Here is a 24,872-nt window from a genome sequence, read left to right as displayed (position 1 = left end):
TACGACTAGTGGTTGGAAGATTTTGAGGGTTACTGGAATTTGTGATCTTATATGGCATATTTGTTTGTAATGCAACATCATTAGACTGATCTTATCTAGCAGCTTGTGTAGGCTTCACTTTCATTTGCAAAGGCCCTTGTTGACACAAAAACTGGCAATCTGCTTTATGGGCCCAGGAGGAACAACCAACTCAGCCTAGTTATGTCTTGAGTCCGTACACTCTGGACCTATTCTCTGTCATATATAGTTAAAAGTTGATCGAGTGTGACAAGAACTATGACAAGGAAATGAATTGTCAAGATTGGCATTCAGACTAGGAGCAAGGCCTCAGAGAGCCAAAGAACACGATTTAAAATAACACTGCTGCAGCTCAAGCACAAAATGCAGGCTGTAACTGAACTACATGGTCACCAGTTCAGCCTCAAGCCTGCCCTTCGTTGCTTGGGCAACCTTGCTGTAGCTGAGAACAATTAGACATTGCATAATGCAGAGGTCTGTTACATTGTTCATGGCAAATTCAATTATGGCATGGAGGTTTACGATTGACATCTCTATGACCAGATGTGCTACGTGAAATCTTTGGGTTTGAGCTTTGACTATACCATATGGGCACATGCTGTTGGTTTCTGGAAAGTCAACAATGCCTTAGATGGAGGATGGCTTTGTATAATCACATCCTGAAGTGTCTTAGAGGCTCTGCTTAGTTGTTTTATCACTGCTTGGAAAATGCACTGAAGTTGTGGTCATATCTTTAAACACAAATAACTTGGATGGTCACATCAATACAATCAGTCTATAGTTTTTTTGGCATTTTTGATATAAAGCTTATTCTTATCATTCTGTAAGAATCAATCATATCGTAGAAGTCTTGCATTTATTTAACATTTGTCTTAATGCTGCAGGTTTGGTAATTGCATTTGAGGATTTTGAAATTAAATACAGATGAGAGGGGAAGCTGTACGGGTAAGTATTTCAAGTCAGCCTAGCTCCTCGAGTCAAGGCTCTGGGCAGGATGACTATGATACCCTTGGGTATGTTTTTATGTGGGGAGAAGGTGTTGGCAATGGCCTACTTGGAGGTGGCACAAATAAGCTGGGAACTGCTGCAAGTGCTAAGCTAGATGCCTTTTTCCCGAAAGCTGTTGGTTCGAGTGTTGTGCTGGATGCACAGCAGGTTGCCTGTGGTGGCAGACATGCTGTTTTGGTCACTCGACAAGGTGAAACTTTCAGCTGGGGAGAAGAGTCTGGAGGTTGGCTTGGTCATGGAGTTAATGTGGATATCCCTTATCCCAAGCTTGTAGATGCCTTGATCAACTGCACAGTAGAGCTTGCTGCCTGTGGTGAATACCATACTTGTGCAGTGTCACAGTCTGGAGATCTTTACACCTGGGGAGATGGTGCTCATAAGTTTGGTCTTTTAGGGCATGGTAAAGACATAAGCCACTGGACTCCTAAAAGAGTCAGTGGTTCTTTGGAAGGGCTTCGTGTTTCTTCAGTTGCCTGTGGACCTTGGCATACAGCGTTAGTGACCTCTACAGGTCAACTTTTCACTTTTGGTGATGGGACTTTTGGAGTTCTTGGGCATGGGGATCGACGGAGCATCTCCACCCCAAGAGAAATAGAGTCTTTGAAAGGTCTGAAAACTGTCAGAGCTGCTTGTGGAGTTTGGCATACAGCTGCAGTAGTGGAAGTGATGGTGGGCTATTCCAGCTCCAGCAATTATTTTTCTGGGAAGCTTTTCACCTGGGGTGATGGAGACAAAGGGTGCCTGGGCCATGAAGATAAGGAGCAAAGACTTGTTCCAACCTGCATATCAGCACTCATAGATTACAATTTTTTGCAAGTCGCATGTGGTCACAGTTTAACTGTAGCTCTGACTACTTCGGGACATGTTTTTACCATAGGTAGTGTTGTTTATGGTCAGTTGGGGGAACCACGAGCTGATGGAAAGACTCCTGTTCGAGTTGAAGGAAAACTTTGGGATGCTGTTGTAGAGGAGATTTCTTGTGGTGCACATCATGTTGCAGTTTTGACTTCTAAGTCAGAAGTCTATACTTGGGGAAAAGGAGCCAATGGAAGGCTCGGGCATGGAGATGCAGAGGACAGGAATTCTCCAACTCTTGTTGAAGCTCTCAAAGACAGGCAGGTGAAAAGTATTGCATGTGGGTCAACCTTCACTGCAGCCATCTGCCTTCACAAGTGGGGAGCAGGCTCTGAGCAGCCATTATGTGCTAGCTGTAGGCAGCCTTTTAGCTTTACCAGAAAACGGCACAAATGCTATAATTGTGGTATTGTTGTCTGCCATTCCTGCAGTTCCAAAAAAACTTACAGAGCTTTGATGGCTCCTAATCCAAACAAACCGTACCGTGTTTGTGATTCCTGTTATGTAAAATTAAGTCAAATGATTAATCAAGGGAATTCTGCCAGCAAGGCAATGAAGAAGCAACGGATGGAGGCTTTATCTGACAGATCAGACATGAAAGTAAGCATAGCTCAACCACCTTTGTCTTTGGTCCCTGCTACACATGTAGATGCTAGAAGCCAACCACGGCGTGCCAAAAAAACAGATTTATCATCCAATCGAGGAGCTTCCACTCAAGGTGGGATATCCACCTGGAAACAAGGCACTATTTCTATCCCTCTGGATACCGCAAATGACATTGGGCATGCTATTGTAACACAATCTAGGAAAGGTTCACCTAGAAGAGCTTCCAGATCAGTATCCCCATTTTCGAGGCGAGCAAGTCCACCTAGATCGACTACACCCACTCCAACTTTAAGAGGTCTTACCGCTCCCAAGACTATTGTTGATGACATTAAAAAGACTAATGAAGCTTTGAGCCAGGAAGTTCTCAATCTAAGGACACAGGTAAGTAAATATCTCTGGTTTCTGAGACACAGAAGCAAGCTTCCTCTTTACTTTCATATGCTTGTTTCTTGTCTTTTAGTTTCCTATTTAGTGGAGTACTAAGTGCATTTTCTTAATGAACTCGCAGCTTGAAAATGTAATTCACCAAAGTCAGCTCAGAGAAACTGAACTACAAAAAAAGGCCAATGATGCACTTGCATTGGTCGCAGTGGAATCCGAGAAGTGCAAAGCTGCAAAAGAAGTCATTAAATCACTAACTGGCCAGGTACTGTCATTCTCTTGCTCAGTTATTTGCCCTCAGTGTGCCTGCATCCTTGTGTTTGTGCATTTGCATGTATGTGGGTGTTTGCTTCATAGGGGGGTGCATGAGTAGATGTGTATATAAATATGGCAACAAAACATGGAAAATAGGAGGCTAATCTTTTGACTCTGCTCAATGAGGTTGGTCTAAATAAACATGCTCATAAATATATGCTTGTTGCATGAAAAAAATATGTACTGTGCTTTTGTGAGAGCAACATAGAATTTAATCCTGCAACAATGGGTGGATCTGGTGGGCTTCTTGGCAATATGTTTCAAATGCCAATAGAGATAAAGATATTGCACGAGTTCTTTCGCCAACAATATGTTAGAAAGGTTAATAGGGATAAATATATTGCAAGAGATCTTTGGCCAATCAAGTGTTGCTCTAGCTTCGTCTACATACTGTGAGCAATGATGGAAATCATTGTGGTCACAAGAAGAGTAATCAATAAACCTTCCAATGGTCATGTGGATGATCATTGTTGTCTGAGATCCGGTTAATGTAGATATTGAATAGGGTGGTCAAGATATCTATTGTGATGTTCTTTCGGAAGCCTGTGAATAACATCTCTTGTGAATTCATTTGTAGAGGTGATTCTACTGATACTAGAGAAAGTAGGATGCTATCATTATCAAAAAAAGCAGGGGAAGGTGAGGGAGATAGTAGTCTATTGAAGATCATGAGATCTTTAAGGCATAGAAATACAATGATGACAATTCCATTTCTAAGACAAAAAGATAATAGGTGGAATGCCTAAAGAAATAGGCAAATATAATATCTCCTATCTCTGTTGTTCCTCTTCCTCATCCAACTTTCAAATGTGAGATAGTAAGGAGTATACTTCTAGATTCTTGTTCTGTTCTCTGAAAGGTGTGTCAGATTGTCTACTTATATGGTGACTCAGATCTACTGGACTTTGTCATGGTAACCCCGTGATGTGGAGGTTCTCTTAGTTCCATGAACCTGTGTTTGTAGGGAGGCAGGGGGGGAGGGATTACTTGAATTTTTTGTTTGCAGGGAGGAAGGGAGGAGGGAGGGAGGGGTTTTTTCAATGTTTTGTTTGGGGTGAGGGCAGGCTGGGGACTGGGGCAAGGCAGGGGATGTGGTGGGGGAAGGCTTGGGGCACCTGTACTGTATCTGTTTAGCTGCTGTTCTTGGCTCATGTGGACCTATCTTGGCACCTTATAGATAAGTATCTTGGTCGGGTTTGGGGAATGGGCAGCAGGGGAGAAGAGGGGTGAGGGGAGGAACTTTGAGCATTCTTGTGAGTTTAATATTGCTTTCATGTGTTGCAGGTCAAAGCCTTGGCAGAAAGACTTCCTGATGGAGCTGGAGTGCAGCAGATTCTTAGATCACATGCTTATGATGCTCATCATCGTCCACCCAATGGCTTGCGTTCTTCCTTTGGCCAGGATCCTCCTACACCAAAGATTAGTCATTCATCAGGTGCTGTTGCTGATGCCGTGGCTTCATCCAGGCAGGATTTTGATAATACTTTCTCACAAAGGAATGATGCTGCTTTACAAGGGAACGATTGTCATGAAAATATAAATGGTGCAGTCAAATATAATGGAGCTCTTGTTGGGAAGACCACTCAATCAAATAAGATGGCAGGTGATCAGGTTGTATTTGGAATAACAGGTCTTACTTCAGCAGCTCATGGCAGTCTGAGACACGAGGATGGTGGAGCTTCAGATGCAACTTCCCTGTCAAGTCGTGAGCAAGATGCAGTCACAGAGTGGGTGGAGCAGGATGAATCGGGAGTATACATTACACTTGTGGCCCTTCCTGGTGGGGGTAGAGATTTGAAGAGAGTCAGATTCAGGTACAGTCTTCTTTTTTTGAACTGTATAATGATCTTTGCTAAGATTTTCATATCTTCCATTACAAATTTGTTAGGAATAACATTTACTTAGAGCACTGTGGTGCTCTTGAAGTGTGGGAAACCATATTAGAGTACGTTTGATGAAACTATGATTGAATCATTTAGGGAAACCATATTAGAGTACGTTTGATGAAACTATGATTGAATCATTTAGGTGTATGCATGCACTTCCACTGCACATTTACTGTACTCTATCTCTATTACGAGCGTGTGTTTTAGGGGAAAATTGAGGGGGTAGATTGATTGCGGAAGAAGAGTGATGTATGCGAAAGCTTTTATCTATTTTCCATGGAATCATATGTTTGAGCAGGCTTGAATCAAGAACTCTGTTTCTCCGAAGTTTTTAATTTGCCTATTGCTTACGCATACGAAGTACTGTATTGCACCTGGGTGGGGGGAAGAGAACTAAACACGTGAGTGGAGAAGAATGACAGATGTAGATACATACAGTTATTCTTACTGTGAACAGTCAATGACATATGCAAAACTAGATACATGTACATCTTTTAAACTTAGAATGCTTTATGTCTCCTATTCATGCATGTATACAGTGCTACCTTCTCTTCTTGGAAAAACATGGGGGGACCGGGGCTGGCAGAAGAAAAAGATTCTACCTGTTTAAGTAAATACCTTTAGTCCGTGCCCCAAATACTTTGCTACAGGTGTTGCAAGCTTTTGCAAAGAAAAGATTCCTTTTAAGTAATTTAGATTAAAAAACACATTCAGTAAAGTGGCTATGATCCCTCAAAGCCCATCTTAAAGGAAAAGAATGAATGGGCTCTTATGTGGGGTGTAGTTCCACTTCAGGGCTTCCTCTCTAACTGAAAGATTACTTGTAGTTCCACTTCAGGGCTCCATCTCCAACTGGGTTTTCATACCTCCTGTTTGAGAAAACCTTTGAAACTATGGGCTTATGGAGACACTTAAAGACACTCAATTTTTGCAAACTGAAGTGTAGCTAATTATCTTCCTTCGAAGAAATCAAGGAAGTAAATGCTTGACAATCCAATTGAAGCCAAATGCAAATTAAATCATACAAGGCCTCTCAGGGTGGTCTAGGGGGAATGGTGGAAATAAGTCATGGTGTTCTTTTTTTGTTTTGGGGGGAGGGGGGTTATAATACCACTGGGGTACCATCCAGTAGTGTGAAAAGCAGGCTATGGTTGCCCCATGTATGAAGGAACAACTATGAAAAGCTCCTGTCAATGTTGAGAGTCCCCATGAAGTTGTTTCCGACATCTTTGGAGGGAGTGGATGATTGAGGGCAAGATTTCCGCCAAGGTGGTATATATAAAAAAGGTTGTCTCTGCTGAAGCTCTATTGGCAGCAGGCCTTCCAAATGTGCCACTTTGAGAGGCTCCTAGTAAGCTCTCACACCTCCGATTGCGATGCTAGGGGCCATAGTACTTGCTAGTTGGGAAAGTCATCAAATCCCACCACATCACATAAACTAGTCTCAATGATAAATATCATGTCTTGCATCTTTGCTTTGTAGAGTAGATGGCATCCTTGACTGACTAATTGCAAACAAAAATCTCTCCAGATAATACACTCAAGATTGGGCTTTGCTTGGCAAAGGATCCAACATGTTTCTCTCCACACCAGCTGTGTTGCCTCACATCACCACACACAATGCTTTGGGGTCTCCTTGCATTGCCAAAAGAAACCTTAGCATCTAAAGCAACTAGATACCTACTATAAGAGCCGTGAGGATATGGTAGGGTTTGTGTAGAGAAAACACTTGAGCGTGCAATAAATCCAGACAAGAACTCAAAATAAAGAATAAGAAAGTAATGAATGAATGAATAGAAGGAATATAGTACAGATCGAGCTTAAGGAGTAGAGACTGTCCAATAGTCATTGTTTCTTATGGGAGGCAAAACCACCAAAATGATGTTGATCTAGTAGAGAGCTGAGGGTGATGAAAATGCAGCGGCCGTGGGCCAATTGGTGCAATAGATGACGTCGGGAAAAGCTGGCAGCCAAAACACAGCTACTTGGAGATGAACTGGAATGAGGATGTCGATGCTGGACAGCAGCTTGGAACCATAAACATAGCCTTTAGGGTGGGTTAATGGTAGATGTTAGTAGCATGATGAAGAAGAAGAGTGTTGATGATGAAAATGTGAGGCTGAAGCAGAATGCAGATTGTATGTGACCACCAAGGTCTAGGTGGCACAATTTGGGGCTGGTAACATTGGGAACTCCTATGGTAGCAAGGTGGCATTTGGAGAAGCTGGGTGACACCTTGGTGTAGGCAAAGGGGCAGCAATAGGGAACTCCTCTGATAGCAAGGCGGCATTTGGAGAAGCTGGGTGACACCTTAGTGTAGGCGACAGGGCAGCAATAGGGTGGTGACAACTAACAGTAGAGGGAGGGCTGATGGTGAAGGTAATTGCAATGATGTAGTGCGTGAATGAACTAGAATGAGGATAGATTTCGGCATTTGTCCTAGTGCAAAAAGATATCCTTTTATGATTATTTACATGGATATCAATATTGAAGGCAAAGGAGCTGATATCAGCTTGCGGTGCTGAGAACCTGATGAAGATGGGTCCTAAAGTAGCATGATGGATAAGGAAGATATGACACCCCTTGGTTGGTAGAGCTAGAAGGAGAATTTGCCACCAAGGTAATCGGGACATGCTTGTACTCAATCTCAAAAGAGGGCTCCTAGGTTGACCATGTGTTGTAGGCATGCTTGAAACTAGACCTTGGGAGATGGCTCCGATGTGAGTCAAGAACCTGAAGGCACAATTGCCAAAGTAGTGGCATGCCATGAAAATGAAATAAGTAGATGAAGAAGGAAGATTGGGCACTCCCTAGTCGGTCACTTGAGTAGTTGGAATGTATCCATACTCACCTAGGCAAGGTCCAAAAAAACATGCCTTCAGCCTAGTTATTACCTGTAGACAAGGTAACCATGAAATATATTTCACTAGCCTGGAAACACAAAACGCTTAAACATTTCATGGAAACATGAAATGCCTTGAATGAAACGACTAGCTGAACTAAAACAGCTGGGTGAAACTTTTTATTAAAAGGTTTCATTGAAGTGTGAAGCGCCATGAGTGAAACGATTGGCTGAAACATGATTTTGAAATGAAAATTTTCAAATTTTAAACTCTAAGGGCTTTTGCTCGCATATTGTATACAAGATGCCATGCTTATTCTTATTCATATTCGGTAAGCTATGAGGGTACATTTGCCTTGTATTGAAATCTTTTAAACCGTCATTAGTGATAACAATCTATCAATTTGAACTAGAACCTTTAAGACAAGCTAAACATAAAGCCCAACCCTACCCTAGTAGCTACATTGCCAAGAAAAGGGCAGAAAAGGATGATGCGAGAGCTCTATGATGTCCTCAACTGACTTAGAAACCATGAAAGTGACCCCCCTCTTCAAGGAATGCTTGCCAATGTTAAGGGGAATGGAGAGGCCTCTTAATGGACATACATTAATTAAAGATGTCTAGCTGAGAATGGGTGAACGAAATCATTGATTTGACTAGGCGATGATACCGAGAGCTACTGAAGTGCTTAAACACCCTCCTATGATGCATGGACATGATGGACTAAAGGGCAAGCGATGGGCTTGCATGCACCAAAGGCAAACAGTGGCTCAGAGACAAAGGAAAGGGGTTGTTGGAAGAAGGAAAGGCTACGTAAAAGTGGAGAACCTTGAAAGAGCTCCTCAAGTACTCGGAAAGCCCCTTCTAAAATTGAACAAGGGCTAGGGAATCTGTAACTACACCACCATGTATGGTACCATACCAGAAGGCCTACCAAAAGCCTGTAAAATCATAATAAAATCAAGGACTCAGATTGGACCATGGATATCCAAGCACAGTTGCTTCTACACAAACCACACCTTCATAACAACACTCCAAGTAGAGTAGTTAGGGCCTTTAAGCTTATCATTAGTAAAAGCACAAGGAGGTGCCATCGGAGGGAATGAATATAGAATAGGAAATGGTTCCAAAGAGATACTTGGGACGCTTGTGGTCAGATAGCCCAATCAAGAGTTCAATAGTTCACACACAAGCAGATAGGGAATACAAAGGCTGGCTCAACAGTGAAGTGAATGTAGTAATGATTGCAACCAACAAATGAGATCTTGTCTGAAGTTGAAAAAGCAAAATGCAAGTGTGAGGAAGATCAAATCAGTTAAAACACAGGTATACCAGCATGCAGGAGCAGTCAGCCCACACAGACAAGTCCTTTAGTGTAGGTAACAGCAAGCAATAGTGATGGCATGCTTGGCAAAGCAGTTCCAACCCTCCACAACAGGTGCAGCAGCTAATATGCAGGGTACAGCCACTTACTACAGCAGAAAAATAGGTTGCCTGCTGCAAGAAAGATGTTGCTCAGCTGTGATACAGACTGCCTGTGTGTAGGGGGATGAGGAAGTGAAATACAAGGTTGAAGAGCCCCAAACAGCAGAAAACATGGGTTGGCAGACCTGGAACTGTCAGTTACAGCAGCAAACAAAGGCACAAAGTCAACAACACTGATCGTCTGATACCATGTGAAAATGCACAAATGAATATTAGCGTGGAAAGAACAAAGCGCAAATGGTGATGAAGAGATGAACATAAGAACTGAGAATGAACTGGCAATGACACCCATAGGCCCATAGGAGGAAGCATGAGATGAACAATACAATATGTCAATACCACACAGTTACTAGCACGATGACCAGTAGTGCCTCCAGGCTTCCTTTTTCCAAGGCTGCGTGATCATGCAAGACACCATGTAGTGGGATGGGGTGAATAAATAGGCCACTGGGACGAGGTTCAAGGCAACAAGTCACCTAGAAATAAGCCACCCAATTGCCCACTTATGTGTCCAATCACAAGCGTAATAAAATGCCTAAAATCCATGAAATGGAGGCTGGAGCTAACATGAAGTACTTGTCCAATGCGGCTAGCCTAATAGGAGGAGAGCTTATGCTTGTGTTATATCAAGTCGTGAATGAATCCAGCAAGGGCTGGTTGCAGCTCTTGCCAAACCGAACAGCTTCTTGGGACCTTATGCACCATTGAAGTGAAGATTGTTAACATTTTAGGATGCAAGATACACTTTTTCAGCCATAGCCAAATTTGAATTATTGGCTGTCTAAAATCTGCATGTTGAAGATGACCGCCTTGTCCATGCAAATTAGCAACTTGCTTACAAGTGGACTGTTTGGTATGGGGCTGCTTGGAGTTTGTTCATTGAAAGAGATGGCTTATCATGAGCCTCTTTGGGTTGCTTAGATTGTGAATGCTTCTTTTTTTTTTCTGGATAGAAGGAGCTTGCGTGAATTCAGCAAACCAAGGGTTTTGAGTAAGTTTGGGTTAAAGTACCCACTGCACTAACTGCTGTGCTTTGATCAATGCATTTGCTTCCATGTCATCTTCAGCCTCTTTAGGTTCTTTTGACGAAAACATCGGTTTCTATGTTCCAATGCATTTCTAGTTTGCTCTCTCTCTTCATTGTGATCATTGGTGTGAGAGCAGAGGATCGAGGTACAGCAGAGATTCAGTAGACAGTGTGAGAGTGAGAGAGACAGAGTTGAAGCACGACACCCAAGAGAATAGACTGAATGAGTGTAATCCGAAAGTACAAAGTACAACCCTTAAACCTTAGGGTTGTAGGGGGGTGTTCACACCCGATACACACTAAGTGCCCAAATGTGTGTAACATAAGCACATAAGTACATACGATAATAAGACCATAAGTCTGGGGGAAAAAACCTCTCCTACCGAGAGTAAAAAGTGCCCCAGTGTCCTACTAATCACTGACACTCCCATATGAGCGTAGGCGTAAGTAAGGCGTGAGTCAAATACCCAACAAACCCCCCTGGAGTGAAGAGTGATCAAGAGTACAAGGATCATCCGCCACCAAAGGATATCAAATTTAAAGCATCGCGAAATGCTTCAAATTTGTCACGAGGAAGAGCTTTGGTGAAGACGTCTGCCACATTACTGGTGGTAGGACAATAGACAAGGCTGATATCACCTGCATGTAGCCTCTCTCTGACAAAGTGATAGTGAATCTCAATGTGTTTTGTGCGAGCATGAAACACTGGGTTCCGTGCCACTGCAATGGCACTCTGACTGTCAGTGAACAATGGAGTAGGCTCAGTAACAGATACATCCAAATCAGCTAGCAAGTGTCTAAGCCATACGCATTCAACTGTGGTAGTGAAAGCTGCCTTGTATTCAGCTTCACATGACGATGTGGCAACAGTGGATTGTTTCTTGCTAAGCCAAGAAATGCAAGAAGTGCCAAGAAAGAAACAATTGCCACTAGTAGAGTGACGTGTATCATAATCACCAGCCCAATCAGAATCACTGTAAGCATGTAATTACAGTGGTCCCCCCTTGGCATAAAGCAACCCAAGAGAACGAGTACCTGCAAGTAGCGAAAAACACGCTTGACAGCTTGCCAATGTGACATACGTGGCTGATGCATATACCTGCTCAAAGCTGAAACTGCAAACTGTATGTCCGGCCTAGTATTGCATAGATAGATAAGACATCCAACTGCAGGAGCATATGTATGTATATCAAACAAATCACTGCCATCATGTAATGAAAGTTTCAGTCCAGGTTCCGTGGGAGTAGTAACTGGCTTGCAATCCTGTAAGCCAAATTTCTCAAGAAGCTGCCCAATATACCTTGACTGTGATAACCCAATACCTCGAGCATTATGTATGAACTGGATGCCCAAGTAGTAATGCAAAACTCCCAAGTCAGACATGTCAAAGGTTTGCTGCAAATTTTGTTTGAATGCTGAAATCTGATCAGCATGTGTTCCAGTGAGCAAAAGGTCATCAACATAAAGACATAAAATCAGCATAGATCCCCCTTCTTTACATACGTAAAGGGTAGACTCAGATGAGCTGTTTAGAAACCCCTGACCAAGCAAGAAAGCATCTATCTTTTCATAGCAAGCTCTAGGAGCTTGTTTTAAACCATATAGTGCCTTTTTTAGCTTGCATACCAAATGTTCTGAGCCTTCAACTGCAAAACCAATGGGCTGCTGTACATAAACTTCCTCCTGAAGTTCCCCATGTAAAAATGCAGTCTTGATATCTAGTTGATGGACTGTCCAACCATAATGTGCAGCCAAAGCAATCATAGACCTGATGGTCGTCATACGGGAAGTAGGAGCAAATGTCTCATCGTAACCAATGCCCTTTTTCTGTGCGTAGCCTTTAGCTACCAGCCGTGCCTTGTATTTATCAATGGATCCATCTGCTTTTCTTTTCAATTTGTAGAACCATTTTGTTCCAATGGCTTTTTTCCCAAATGGCAAGGACACCAAATCCCAAGTTTGATTCTTAGTAATAGAATCTAATTCAGCTTGCATGGTTGCCATCCAATGCACACTGTGTTGTGCATCCTCATAACATTCAGGCTCTTCATTATCAAAAGTACTTGCCGCCATAATAAACTCCATGGTATGTGCTGAATCATGCAAGCGAGTTTGCCGTCTAGTACGACCAGCCATGGGTGCATCCAAAGGACTATCTTGCATAGTCTGCAAATACCATCTAGGTAGCTGTCTAGCATCCTGGCTGTGTGCAAGCTCTTGCTGAATTTCTGTTTCAGCATGATGCTGAATATTCCGATCAGCCAATGGCTGAATTTCTGCACTTTCCATAGGAGCAGCTGGCTGAACATTAGGTTCATTTTGTGAACCTCCAGCTGAATCACCAAAAGTAATGGGCAGCAGCCCTTCAAAAACATCACGGGTAGCCTGATATGTGTCCAAACCAGCCAAGGATAATTCTGATTTTTCATCAAAAACAACATCCCTGCTGACAAAAACCTTCTTCGTAACGGGATCATAGAGTCTGTAGCCTTTGCTCTCATTGCTATATCCCATAAAAATGCACTTAACAGCCTTGTTGTCCAATTTTCTTCTAAGTGGAATATGGGTATAGGCAAGATACCCAAAGGTACGAAAGTGACCAACAGAAGGTTTACGGCTGTACCAAGTCTCAAATGGTGTGATGGTCTTCAAGGCTTTGGTAGGGCATCTGTTCAAAATATGGCAAGCACACATGACTGCTTCCATCCAAAAACTATGAGGCAAGCTCTTTGCCTTCAGCATACATCTGGCCATCTCCATGAGTGACCGATTTTTCCTCTCTGCTACCCCATTCTGCTGTGGAGTATAAGCTGTAGTATATTGATGTACTATGCCCTTCTGCTGCAAAAAAGAATTCAGCATAGAGGACATGTATTCCCCCCCTCGGTCCGAACGGAGAGTCTTAATGTGGCATCCAGATTGGTTTTCAACAAGTGCACTGAAAGCCAAAAATGTATCATACACTTCTGACTTCTTTTTCAAACAATAGACCCAGCAAAACGTGTGAAGTCATCAATGAATGTCACAAAATAATAACAATCACCCAATGACATGGTCTGCATAGGCCCACAAACATTTGAATGCACCAACTGCAATCTGGTTGTTGCTCTGAAAGCAACATCACGAGGAAATGAGAACTGATGCATTTTTCCCAAAATGCATCCCTCGCATAAGTGCTCAGGAGGTCTCTCCAAGAGAGGTAAGCCATCCAGCATCTGAGTACGCTGTAAAAGCATCAAGCTGCCAAAGTTTACATGCCCTAAACGAGCATGCCATAACTCCGCCTGTATCATAGTAGGAGTAAGAGTGGATGTCAAGTATGCTGACTGATCTACTGAAAGAGCATCCAACTCATATAAACCATGACACAAAGATTCTGTCAAGACCAATGTCATGCATTCTTTTTCTCGAACCATGCAATGGTCATCATCAAAAGTGACCTGCATACCACAACGTGCCAAAGAAGAAATAGAAAGCAAATTCTTCTTTATTCTAGGCACAAACAAAGCATCCTGTAGGCGGAGAATGGAGCCATCAATGGCTGTGAGCTGAATCTCCCCAATACCACGAACAGGGTATGATGCATTATTGGCACACTGTACCGATTTCCCAACGGGAGGTGCACTAACTGAAGCAAACAAATCTCTGCGAGATGTGATATGTCTAGAAGCACCACTGTCAAAGAACCAAGTGTCAGTATCCTCTGTAGAGCTAAGTGCTCGATCGGCCCAAGAGATGTCATAACTGCAAGTGTAAAAACAATAGTCCCTGTCCACAACAAAGGACGTGGACTCACTAGCAGTGGAAGGAGTAGTAGAAACAGACATTCCTGACTCCTTCTTTTTCTCTTTGGCAATGCGTTTTCTGCACTCAGTGATATAGTGGCCGGGCTTCTTACAATAATGACATTTTCCTTTCTTTGCTTGCGCCCCCCCTTGTGACTGATTCTGCGATGTGCCAGAAGTACCAGAACTTTGTGGAGCATTTTTAACCTTGCTGTTCTTGCCTTTCTGTCTTGCCACAAAAGCCTGCTCAGAGACTATAGCATCCACACCACTATTTTTCCGTGTTTGCTCCTCCTCTAGAAGCAAGCTAACCAGCTGAATAAAAGTGAGTGGGTGCTTAGCAATCCTCATGGTGAGGTTCAATGCAGTATGAAAAGACAAGTACGAAGGAGGTAAGGAGTTCAAGGTGGTGGATATCAACTGTGCATCCGAAAAATACTCATCTACATTCATGAGCTGCTCCCTCAAGTCCTGAAACTTGTTTAAGTGATCCTGCATAGAATCACCTTCATGCATCTTCAGAGTTTCCAACTCTTTCTTCAAAAAAGAGATCCGAGTCTCATTCTTTCCTGCAAACATATGCTCCAAAGTCAACCATGCATCTCGTGAAGAAGATGCCGAACGGATATGAGGTATGATGGACCGTTGAACTGCCAGAGCAATCAGCGAGACAAGGCCTGTGCATCACGGGTATCCCAAGCTTTTTGAGCTGCAGTTCTTGGAGGAAGTGACTGAGGTGGAGTGGGCTAAGGTCCCCATTGTCCACGTGCGCCTTGGGGAGGAGGAGTAATGGGAGCTACAACTCCCGGTCGAGTTTCCTCTCCACTGACATAATCCCATAAATTCTTGGCCACTAATACATTTTTCATCATGAATGACCAAAGGGAATAGTTGTTTCCGTCCAGTCTGTCCTCCTTGGATACATACGTAAAAACATCACCTCCCTGATTTGCCATGATGACAAATTTCCAAAGACAAAATGAGCAATGTCAAAGCAGTACGAACTGGAAATCTGCAAATTTCCAGAAATTGCAGCAAATACGTTTCTGCAATTAATGTGCAAGGGCGTACTCTGTCAGAAAACTGTCTTTTACTGCACTCTTCCCAAGGTGCAAACAGTGCAATGCAACACTATTATGTCAAAATCCCCAAAATTTTTGCCAAAATTTCTGTCAAAAACAGTCTTTCTGTGACTGTATCAGCAGTCCAAATGCAACTGTCTTCCAAATACACAAAAGCCCCAAAATGTCTGACGATCCAATCCAGAAATTTGCATGAAATTTATCCCTGCACTTGTTCTGTGCTTGCCGTGTGTGAACCTCCGCTTCCAAAACTGTGTTCTGGGCTGAAATTAAAAAAAAATGTTGAAAATTTTACCTGACGTGGTTGTCAGACGAGCATGCTGCACGTGGTCTGACGGGCGTTGTCTGACGAAGAGTTGCTCGTGGTCAAACAGGCGACGTAGCTGCTGATGTGGCGGGGTGCAGACGGAATGTTTTAAAACGGCGGGCAGGACGGGCTGGACTGTCGTGAGCAAAGTGGCAAGTCGCTGGTCGTCGGGCGGGCGGGAAGAACAGTCGCGAGGAGACGTTTACGGTGAGTGACGTCTGCAGCTGGCGAAATCTGATGACGACGTGGCAGTAGCTGACTGCTGACGACGCTGATGTCTGACGAAAGAACAGTGCTTGGGCTGATGTGCAGGCTTTTGCGAGTTGCTGGCGGGTGGCTCGCTGCGCAGAGGAGGCGACGCCTCCAGCTTACAGGTGGCGCGCTGGGCAGGGCACGCGGAGCTGTGCGCTGACGGCTGGAGCTGACGGCACGGGGGCAAAACTGGCGAGGACTGCTCTGATACCAAATGTGAGAGCAGAGGATCGAGGTACAGTAGAGATTCAGTAGACAGTGTGAGAGTGAGAGAGACAGAGTTGAAGCACAACACCCAAGAGAATAGACTGAATGAGTGTAATCTGAAAGTACAAAGTACAACCCTTAAACCTTAGGGTTGTAGGGGGGTGTTCACACCCGACACACACTAAGTGCCCAAATGTGTGTAACATAAGCACATAAGTACATACGATAATAAGACCATAAGTCTGGGGGAAAAAACCTCTCCTACCGAGAGTAAAAAGTGCCCCAGTGTCCTACAGATCACCGACACTCCCATATGAGCGTAGGCGTAAGTAAGGTGTGAGTCAAATACCCAACAATTGGTGGTCATAATCACCCAATGATTGCCTTCCTTGTAAGGATTCCTACTTTTCTTGCCAATCATCATTTTTGTAAGACATCCTTTCCAAAATCAAATTACAACAACTTGTGCTTGCTCTCAGGGCAACCATAATCTTACCAAGTTACTTGCTTAAAGAAGATGTTGTTACCTTAGCAAATATGGCCTTCAGATGTTGAAACCAGTCTTCTTTCTCTGAGAGGGTGGTAATTCCTTGATCAAGCACTTAGTTACTCCAATCAACAAATAAACATAAATTGAAATGTACACTTTACCTTAATAATCTTGGACAGTAGACACCTTTTTGGCCCCAAAAATTGGGCAATTTGCCCCTTGATTTTCACCCAAGACTTGTGTAATTGTACCCCAATTGACCAAATGCTGCCCCAAATTTACAATGGATGACTGGGCATTTGAAATCCGTGACAATACAACAAATTGCAAGTGCTGATTTCAGTGTATGATACCTTCTACTAATGGCACAAATCTTGAGGTGGCTATGAAGCCTTACTTTTTGCAGAAATTTAGGGAATTCCCTTTGCTATCCACCGAATCTGGCTGAGATCTACTCCAAATGGTTGAGAAATGCTGAGATCTCTTGAGAATGGGTTGGAATAGGTGAGAGAATGATAGAGAGAGAAAATTCAAAGTTTTCATGCGGGAAAACCCTTGAATCAGCCTACAACGTGCACTAATCAGCATTTAATACTGTCACCTGCTGCCTGGAGGCTTCCAATCTGATGTCACTTGCATTAAATGCTGTCGCCAACAGCTCCTAGGGCCACAATTGATGTCGCTTGTTGCTCTTGACCTCTTGACTGTTGTCAACTGCCTCCAATGATTTAGAACATGTCTAAAAACTGACCAGCAGCATCTCCTCTCTCTCTCTTTTCTCTCCCAAGCTGAAAACTATTCTAAATGGCTGAAATTAGGCCCAAAAAGTTTTTCTCAGTGTGCATGGGCATTTTGCCAAGTGCTAGCCTTCTAAATCCATCAAATTTTAGCCCTTCTGACCCTACCTAAAATTAAACATGCCCATCCGTAATTAAATTGGCTAGGCCATTTGCAACTTGGAGTGTTTCCCAACCTTTGTTGACCCTTAGATTGGCATTAATTAATTAATCAATGCTAGTCCCTAGTGTCATCATTGATACTTATTGGCCAAAAAACTATCCTAGGGTCAAAACTGACATTAACTGGCCATCAAAACCTAGCTGGCATAACTTATCACAACTTTTGCCTTTGATACCCACTGCATCCTTGGGGTCTTTGGCCTATTACTACGAAATAACTGCCATGTGCATTACATGTGCTAAATAACCTTGTACATTTGATTAATAACTTAATCAAATGTTATCAGCAAAATTAAAGCATCTCAAAAATTTCATGTCCCCGTGACATATGTATTAAGCAGTAGTAGTACCAATAAACTAAATTGTAAATGCTTACCTCACCAACACTAAAGAGTGGATCCAAAATGCTCCCACTTTGAAAAGATGACACTTGTTGACCCCAAACCTTAGTACCCTTGGTAGTATTTCTTTTAGTTTCTAAAGATCTCTTGATTCAAAGTACAAGAGCTGGTACTTGGTATTGTATTCTAGGCTCAGATTTGGTGATGCCTAGTGCTGGAACACCATCTCTAGCAATCACAATTAGTGCATCCAATAGGTCAGCCGATAAGCTCTAATAGACATTAGTAAATCAGTCCTTGTTTTGTCCTCAAATTCTCAATGTATGCTCTTCCAAATCAGTCCTGCTTTGTCCCCTCGGTCTCACCAACTACTCCTCTCACAAACATTAGGCTTTGATATGACAAAAACTGTTCTAATGGCTCTCTATCAAGCATCAACATGCCTCACCATTCCATATAGAGCATTGGCAGTGATTGGAACGCTGCATGCATGCCCAAGCTATTCGAATCTCTTCTAACACTTATATTTGTCTACATGTTGGGTCATTTACAGCAACATGCAACCCAAATCAGCTCTATTATGTGACGTGTGACAATCGTTGCTAGAAGAAGAGATAGAACATGGCACACAGCCCTAATGTGATCCAAATGAGTAAATCGATGCCAGAGGAGAGAGAGAGTGACACACAGCTGAATTCTGATCAAAACCAGCAACATTGTCCCAGGTGCCATGATGCTGTCCAGCTGATAATGATACTTGCTTTGATGATCATGATACTGGTTTTGGAGGTCATGCTGCTGCACCTCAGCTCCACACAGCCAGCTCGCTCCCAGATTGCACATGGCTTAGAATGGAAAGATATCATTAAAATGATAATCTTCCCTTTCCCTATTTGCATGTGAAATCCCATGCTGAGTTTCTCATATTCTAATGAAGTTGGGTTGCCCAAACTTTTGGCCAAAATTTCACATTTCATGCTCTACCCACTCTTGTTAAGTTGAAAGTGTCACTTTAAGACTTTGGCAATAATAATTCCAAGGTCCATTGCCTACACTGCTAATATATTATTCATCATGCCTAGAGCTAGGAGCAAATTCTTATGCTTGTGACAATTTGCTTTAATCCATGGCCTAGGGTTAGGGTTGCTTAACCAGGAACCTAATCTTAGGGTCACTCCTTATCTCCATCTCCTCATCCCAACTTCCTTAACCTCCTTTTTGTATTCTTCTCAACTTGACATTCTAATCTTAAGCTTTTTAACCTTGGGCAGCACCCCCTGACACAAGCTTCTCTAGGTGCTGTCCAAGTGCTAAATAAATTCCAAACGGTGGTTAGACAGCCCTAACCCTATGGATTATGGATATAGGCATCTCAAGTTGGATTCACAACTGGTTCTCAATTGAGGAAAAAACAATCCACCATGACAATTCGAGATCTTGAATTGTATTAGGATCCAAGAACAACACTCCTAATGTAGTAGTTTGCAGCTCCATTAAGCTTAAATGAAATAGTAATGTGTTTTTGATGATTTGGAAACTGAAAACAGCCCTACCCAGCAAATGAGAAATGTCCAAATGGAGTAGAATATGTTATTTCCAAGTTATGCAGCCTAGCTTTGTGATTAGGATGCTATCCATTGCTGTAGGATGAATTGCTAAAATGAAAAGAAACAGTTGAGAATCTTTGATTAGTTTGCATTGGGATTAGTATAGAATCTTAAGCACACTTGGTGTTCAAGAATGCACTGGTACTGGTCTTTCTTGATGAATTTGCAATTTGATGCCCTACTTTTCTTTTTTATATTTTGAGCTGTTCTTGCATTCTTGCTTCAATGTTGATGCATCTTGGGTTTTACCTTTTGTCTTTTAGTTTTTTATTTTTGGCTTAGCTTTGAGGAGTCTTATACAATTGATTTTCATGATATGTAGGCTTCAAATCCAAAAAGTGGACACATATCTGAATACATATCTATGATCTTGGAACTAAGCAACTGAGAATTTTCTAACGTTTCTTAGCCATGTAACTAATACCAAAGTAATTCTCATTAGACCAACAAATAAATGCTTGAGTGGATGTTGAATAGAGCTGCAAAACCTAGACAAAGCAAATTTTCAAATGTTTCTTAGCCATGTAACTAACCTACTAAAGTAATTCTCATTAGACCAAAAAATAAATGCTTGAGCAGATGTTGAATAGAGCTCCAAAACCTAGACAAAGTATTTAGTCATGAATCCAAGTGTATTATGGATATTTCTTGATTGTCACAAAAAATCCTAATCTTGTGTAGACAATAGAAGTTCAAGAAATGTCTACATCTCAAAAACAACACACAAAGAAAATGCCAAGGAGTTCTCATATGATGAATGCATGTACTTGAATTTACAATTAAGTTTGACAACAATCAACGTGAACATCTTGACTGTCTCATAGGTCAATCACTGAATGTAATGATCTAAATTTTCAACCAAAAGGAGAATCATATGGAATCCATGTATCTACTTTCTTTATGCTCTTATAAATCAAACATTATTTTCAAGCTTGGTGGAAGTATCAGCAAGAGACTATAACACATAGGTACACCAATAGGATCTTCGATACCGTTTCTAGAATATTTGATACTTTTTCTAGCATTGGCGATCTTATATGTCATCATTAGAAAATATGTCTTTTGGAACCCAAAAGAAGCAATGTTGTGAATACAAAATGAAGCAATACAGGTCATGTGTTGAATGAAACAATTTAAGCTTCTCATTTTTGATCTTGAATGAAATAAGTTAGGTTTCATTATTTCTTTAAGATTGTTGAATAAAAGATGACACCTAATTTAGGATGCTCAATATTAAAATCCATAAAACAAAGTAAAGCAATTATAAATCCTCTACCCTATGAATTATTTTTCCTATAGAGCCAGTGGCATTTTTTCTTTTTACATCTTTATCTAATTCCTTTGATGTCTACTTCTCTATGTGTACTCCTTTGTCTTTGTTTCCATAACTACCACCTTGCTCGTGAGTAGATTAAGCTAGTAACCTTGAGACTGGAGTCTGTCTCTACTTGGGATAAAATAGCTGATGTTATTACTTAGTTTTTATCTCTCAGCAATTATAACAAACCTTTTGTATATCAATTGTTGCCAAGGTATATTGGCTTAATGATTTCAAATTAATTTTATGCTCATGTACTTTGAAAGGCGATTTGTATTATTTAAGTATTTCAAAATATGATTAAATGTTCATCTTTCTATTTAAGGGAGGCGAATGGCCAAAAAGCCCTATAATTATACTTGGATCGTCATTGACGAGATGTCCAAGAGAAATTAAAAGTTTAGTTGGGTGGTCAGATTGACCAAAGAGCTCAGATGACTAAGACTTTTATACTTAGATAGTCACATTGACCAGAAACCTATATATTGAGTGGTTTGAGAAAGTAAAACCAGATATTTATGCTTGAAGAAACAAACCATAAACCGATGAACCTATATAATGAGCTCTCCAGAAGCTAAATTTGGCGACTCTTAAAATTTAAGAGGTTACTATTTTTGAAAGTTGCACAATGGAAATTCTGTTTGTGTCAAAGGCTCCGGAATTTTACAAGGGATCTTCAACAACTATCTAAAATTCTTAACTGTTTGAGAGATTTGTAGAGTAGAAGATTTGGAAGTTTTTTTCTCTAGAAAAGTGATAAGTGTTCCTACACTTGTCATTTGTAACCTCTACTTTTCACTTTTGAGCATCCAAGCCTCGTATGTATACATTGGAGGTCTTTCTCTTCGTTTTAAACAAGCTCTCATGCTAAAATTTTAGTCGTATGCTTTGTATTCTCCTATCCATCTCTCATCCAAGAAACACTTTCTATTTAGCTTAATTTAATCCAAGCACTAAAGAAGAAAATCAACTTGCTGCCTGGAGTTTGCAGAAATTAGGGTTTCAAAACCCTAATTTTGAGAATTGTGGCAAATCAGCCTTTTTGTATATGGTTTAGGCACTTGGTGCCTGTGGTTTTGTATCAATAAATTTGTGTACAGGGGGAGGGGCCGGTTTCCCTCTCAATGTGGTGTCGACTCCTCTCTCTCTCCTAATTTTCATGGTGATAATTGATCAAGTTGATTAAGTTCAAAGTATTATCATTCTTAGGTTCTTCCTTGCACTTACAGCAGCCTTGGAAATACTTTATATAGAGTTGGAGCTAGACCATTATGTTTTCTTTGTTTCAGTTGAGTAGGGGTTGTCATTTTATCCTCAGTCCATTGTACATGTCTTTGTGGCCCCAACTCGTTTAGGTTATTTTTCCTTATGTCCCTGATAGGATGTGTGACGTTGGAGCGTGTCCAGCTTAGTGGATGCTTTCTTTCTCTGATATTGATAGCCCTGTAGCTCAGGTCAGCCAAAACTTCATTACTAATGCCTATTTTTAATTGTTTGAATCCCTGCCCCAACAAAGCAGGTTCTTTATTCTCTGTCAATGCTGCCGTCCTTGTTGATGTTGTAACCGTGATGGCAATGAACGTGGGGTTCCTCAACCTCACATGCCCCCTTTGGCTCTAGCATGACTTCAAGTGGCACCAGTGGCTTTGATGAATTTGCTAAAAGCATCCCTAGTGAAGGCGGCAAGATTTGTGGTGATGGTAGGTGTGGAGTGGGTGTCTTTTGCAGAGTAGGAAACAAAGGTGGAAGATAGGGTGGGAGAGGTGGATCTTGTGAAGAAAGGGGCTGTGCCTTCCCAGAAGCACCACTCGCCAATGATGTCTAACGTTAAATAGGTTGCATCTATGGGTTGGTTCCTTCTGAGGCAGAGACCTCATTGGACCAGCACACTTCTGTAAGCTTATCAGGACCACCTGTTATAGTGTGTGATGGATAGTATCTTCAAGGAAGACATACCTGCTGATTGTAACCTGGCCAGACTCCAAAGCCTAGAGCTGATATTCTGGAGTCAGCTGACTGCAGCCAATGAAGATGTGGTACTGGAACTTCACATCCAACTTCCTCCTCTTCTTTGTTGGAAGGTGTACACACGCATCACATCCAAAGACCCTAAAATGAGCAACAGATGGCTTACGCCCAAAAAAGAAAAGCCTAAAGGAGGAGTCATACTTGCAACAATGATGGCTGCAGATCAGTTTCGGATGTGTCACTGCAGTGGAATGTACGTAGCCTTGTCATATTGTTGGAGTTTTTTTTCCCATCTCTGTGTTTTAGTCTTGGAGATGGGTTTTACTTCAGTGTTCTTATAGATTATCAAACTTTCTGCATATTGAAGATTTCTGTAAGATATCCTCGAGTTCCTTTGCAAAGCATCATACCTCGTGGTACATCAATACATGAAGTCTTCTTTGTTTGTTGATTGAGAGAGAAACTTGGTGACCTGGATTAGGTTCAGCAAATTGAACATTTATCATGTCAATCTGAAGGGGTTTTTAATATTGTGGGAGGTCAACAGATAGTCTTTAGTCTTCTGATGAGTGATTGTGGTCATTTTGAAAAGGCAGGCAAGAATGAAAGATTGAATTGGGAGGTCAGAAATGTAAGCGCCTAAATGCATTATGGAACACATATAACGGAAGGGTGGGACTTGATTATAGAAGATAAACCTGGGGCTCTTAGTGTAGGATTTCAATTCATTGTGCTCAGCTTGAAACAGCACTCAATTACATGCAATCCTTGACTGGGGTTTCTTGGTAGTGTTTTGGCTGTTGTTAGTTCCACCATGTAGTGTGTCTTGAATAGTCGAATTATATATGAAATGTGTACCTGGCAAATATTCCCTGTATGTTCACTCAACTTTGTGCATTTGCAGTAGGAAGCGATTTACTGAAAAGCAGGCAGAACTGTGGTGGGCGGAAAACCGAGGGAGAATCTTTGAAAAGTACAATGTGAAAAGTATGGATAAGACAACCTTGTTTGAGGCCAGAACAGGAAAATAATGGATGGTAGCCCAGTCAGAAAGGCAAAAGCAGTTTTGGTATGAGATGTCAATGAATCCTCCATGTGACCTTGGCTGTGATATGAAGCTACAAGCCGTTGCAAATGAACTAAGCTTTTTCAGGCTGCACTCGACGGTGTAAAGTTGTCAGACAGATGATACCTGGGTCAGTATGCTCACACTCTGTTTGCCAGAGCAGTGTTGCTTTTCCAATTGGATTATGGAAGCATGCTGGGTCTTCATGCTCGTGCCAGAGATCCGAGGGAAACTTCGGCCTTCACATATATCACTCAAGCAGCTACCTGAGGCCTCAGCTTCAGCTCGTTTTGGTACATCCTTAGTTTTCCAACTGAAGAGCAACTTATCAAACCAGCGGATGGAATTATACTGGCACAAAAGGTTCAGGAAAGTAGAAGAGAGTGTGTGTGTGCACATGCCTGTCTTTTGTATACTCTATCAGGTTTAGTCTGTGTTCAAATTGAAATGAGGGTTGGTTGTCCTCAGGATGTGTATATAAGAAGGGTGGAAAGAACTGAGGAGCATAGGTGTGTGTCACTGGCCTCCAGTTTGCCATCCAGCCTGTTCACATGATATGTACCAGCGGTCTCTTGCAGCAGCTCTCAGAAGAGCATGTTCAAAGAATAATGTATATGAAGGGCCTTATTAAATGGGAATTTGTTTTCAATTTTGTATGATGCCAGAATCTGCAGCCAGGTTTTAGTAGGTCAAGCCATGTGGTGGGCCTCTTGCAGTGAGTTTGATTTGGCCTTGTGCTCGATACATTTCAAAAGACCACTTGTGTTTTACATGCATTTTAAGATCTTTATGCTCAATTGTGGACCTTTATTCGCATGTTTTGTTTAGTCCATATGCTTAAGCATGTGTTTGGGATATAGGGCATCTATGCCATCTTCTCCAGTTTTACTGATAACAAAAGGGATTCAACTTAGATGGCTCTCTTCAGTTGGAGGCCATAGAATCTTTAGTGGAATATATGGAGGTCAAACTATAACCAATACTTTGTCTTCTTGATCTAATTGTTCTTGTGAGATTTTGTCTAAACTTACATGTTATGACACTACACTAACTGTCTCATGTTGCAT

The 24,872-nt window shown here is 41.8% G+C and overlaps 1 protein-coding gene across 6 annotated transcripts in view; it reads left to right on the top strand.

Moving 5' to 3' along the window:
* LOC148022093 (PH, RCC1 and FYVE domains-containing protein 1-like) overlaps positions 1 to 24,610 on the top strand; it is a 61,666-nt gene extending 37,056 nt beyond the window's left edge. For 4 of the 6 annotated variants that reach the window (XM_087697710.1, XM_087697713.1, XM_087697711.1 and 1 more), the window contains 4 exons: positions 903 to 2,868; positions 2,996 to 3,133; positions 4,468 to 4,997; positions 23,644 to 24,609. In XM_087697710.1, coding sequence (XP_087553836.1) covers positions 943 to 2,868; positions 2,996 to 3,133; positions 4,468 to 4,997; positions 23,644 to 23,770 — 2,721 coding nt within the window. In that variant the 5' untranslated portion in view covers positions 903 to 942 and the 3' untranslated portion in view covers positions 23,771 to 24,609. Of the gene's footprint in view, positions 1 to 902; positions 2,869 to 2,995; positions 3,134 to 4,467; positions 4,998 to 22,290; positions 22,661 to 23,643 lie in introns of those variants that run through there. The other 2 variants (XM_087697716.1, XM_087697714.1) reach the window with 2 other exon arrangements.
* The last annotated feature ends 262 nt before the right edge of the window (positions 24,611 to 24,872 follow it).

This window comes from Lygodium microphyllum, chromosome 17, assembly GCF_053477565.2.
Source record: "Lygodium microphyllum isolate KBCC chromosome 17, Lygodium_microphyllum_v1.1.10, whole genome shotgun sequence".
Classification (NCBI taxonomy): Eukaryota; Viridiplantae; Streptophyta; class Polypodiopsida; order Schizaeales; family Lygodiaceae; genus Lygodium; species Lygodium microphyllum.
Note: the sequence above shows the minus strand (reverse complement) of the source record. Positions and strands in the feature narration are given on the sequence as shown.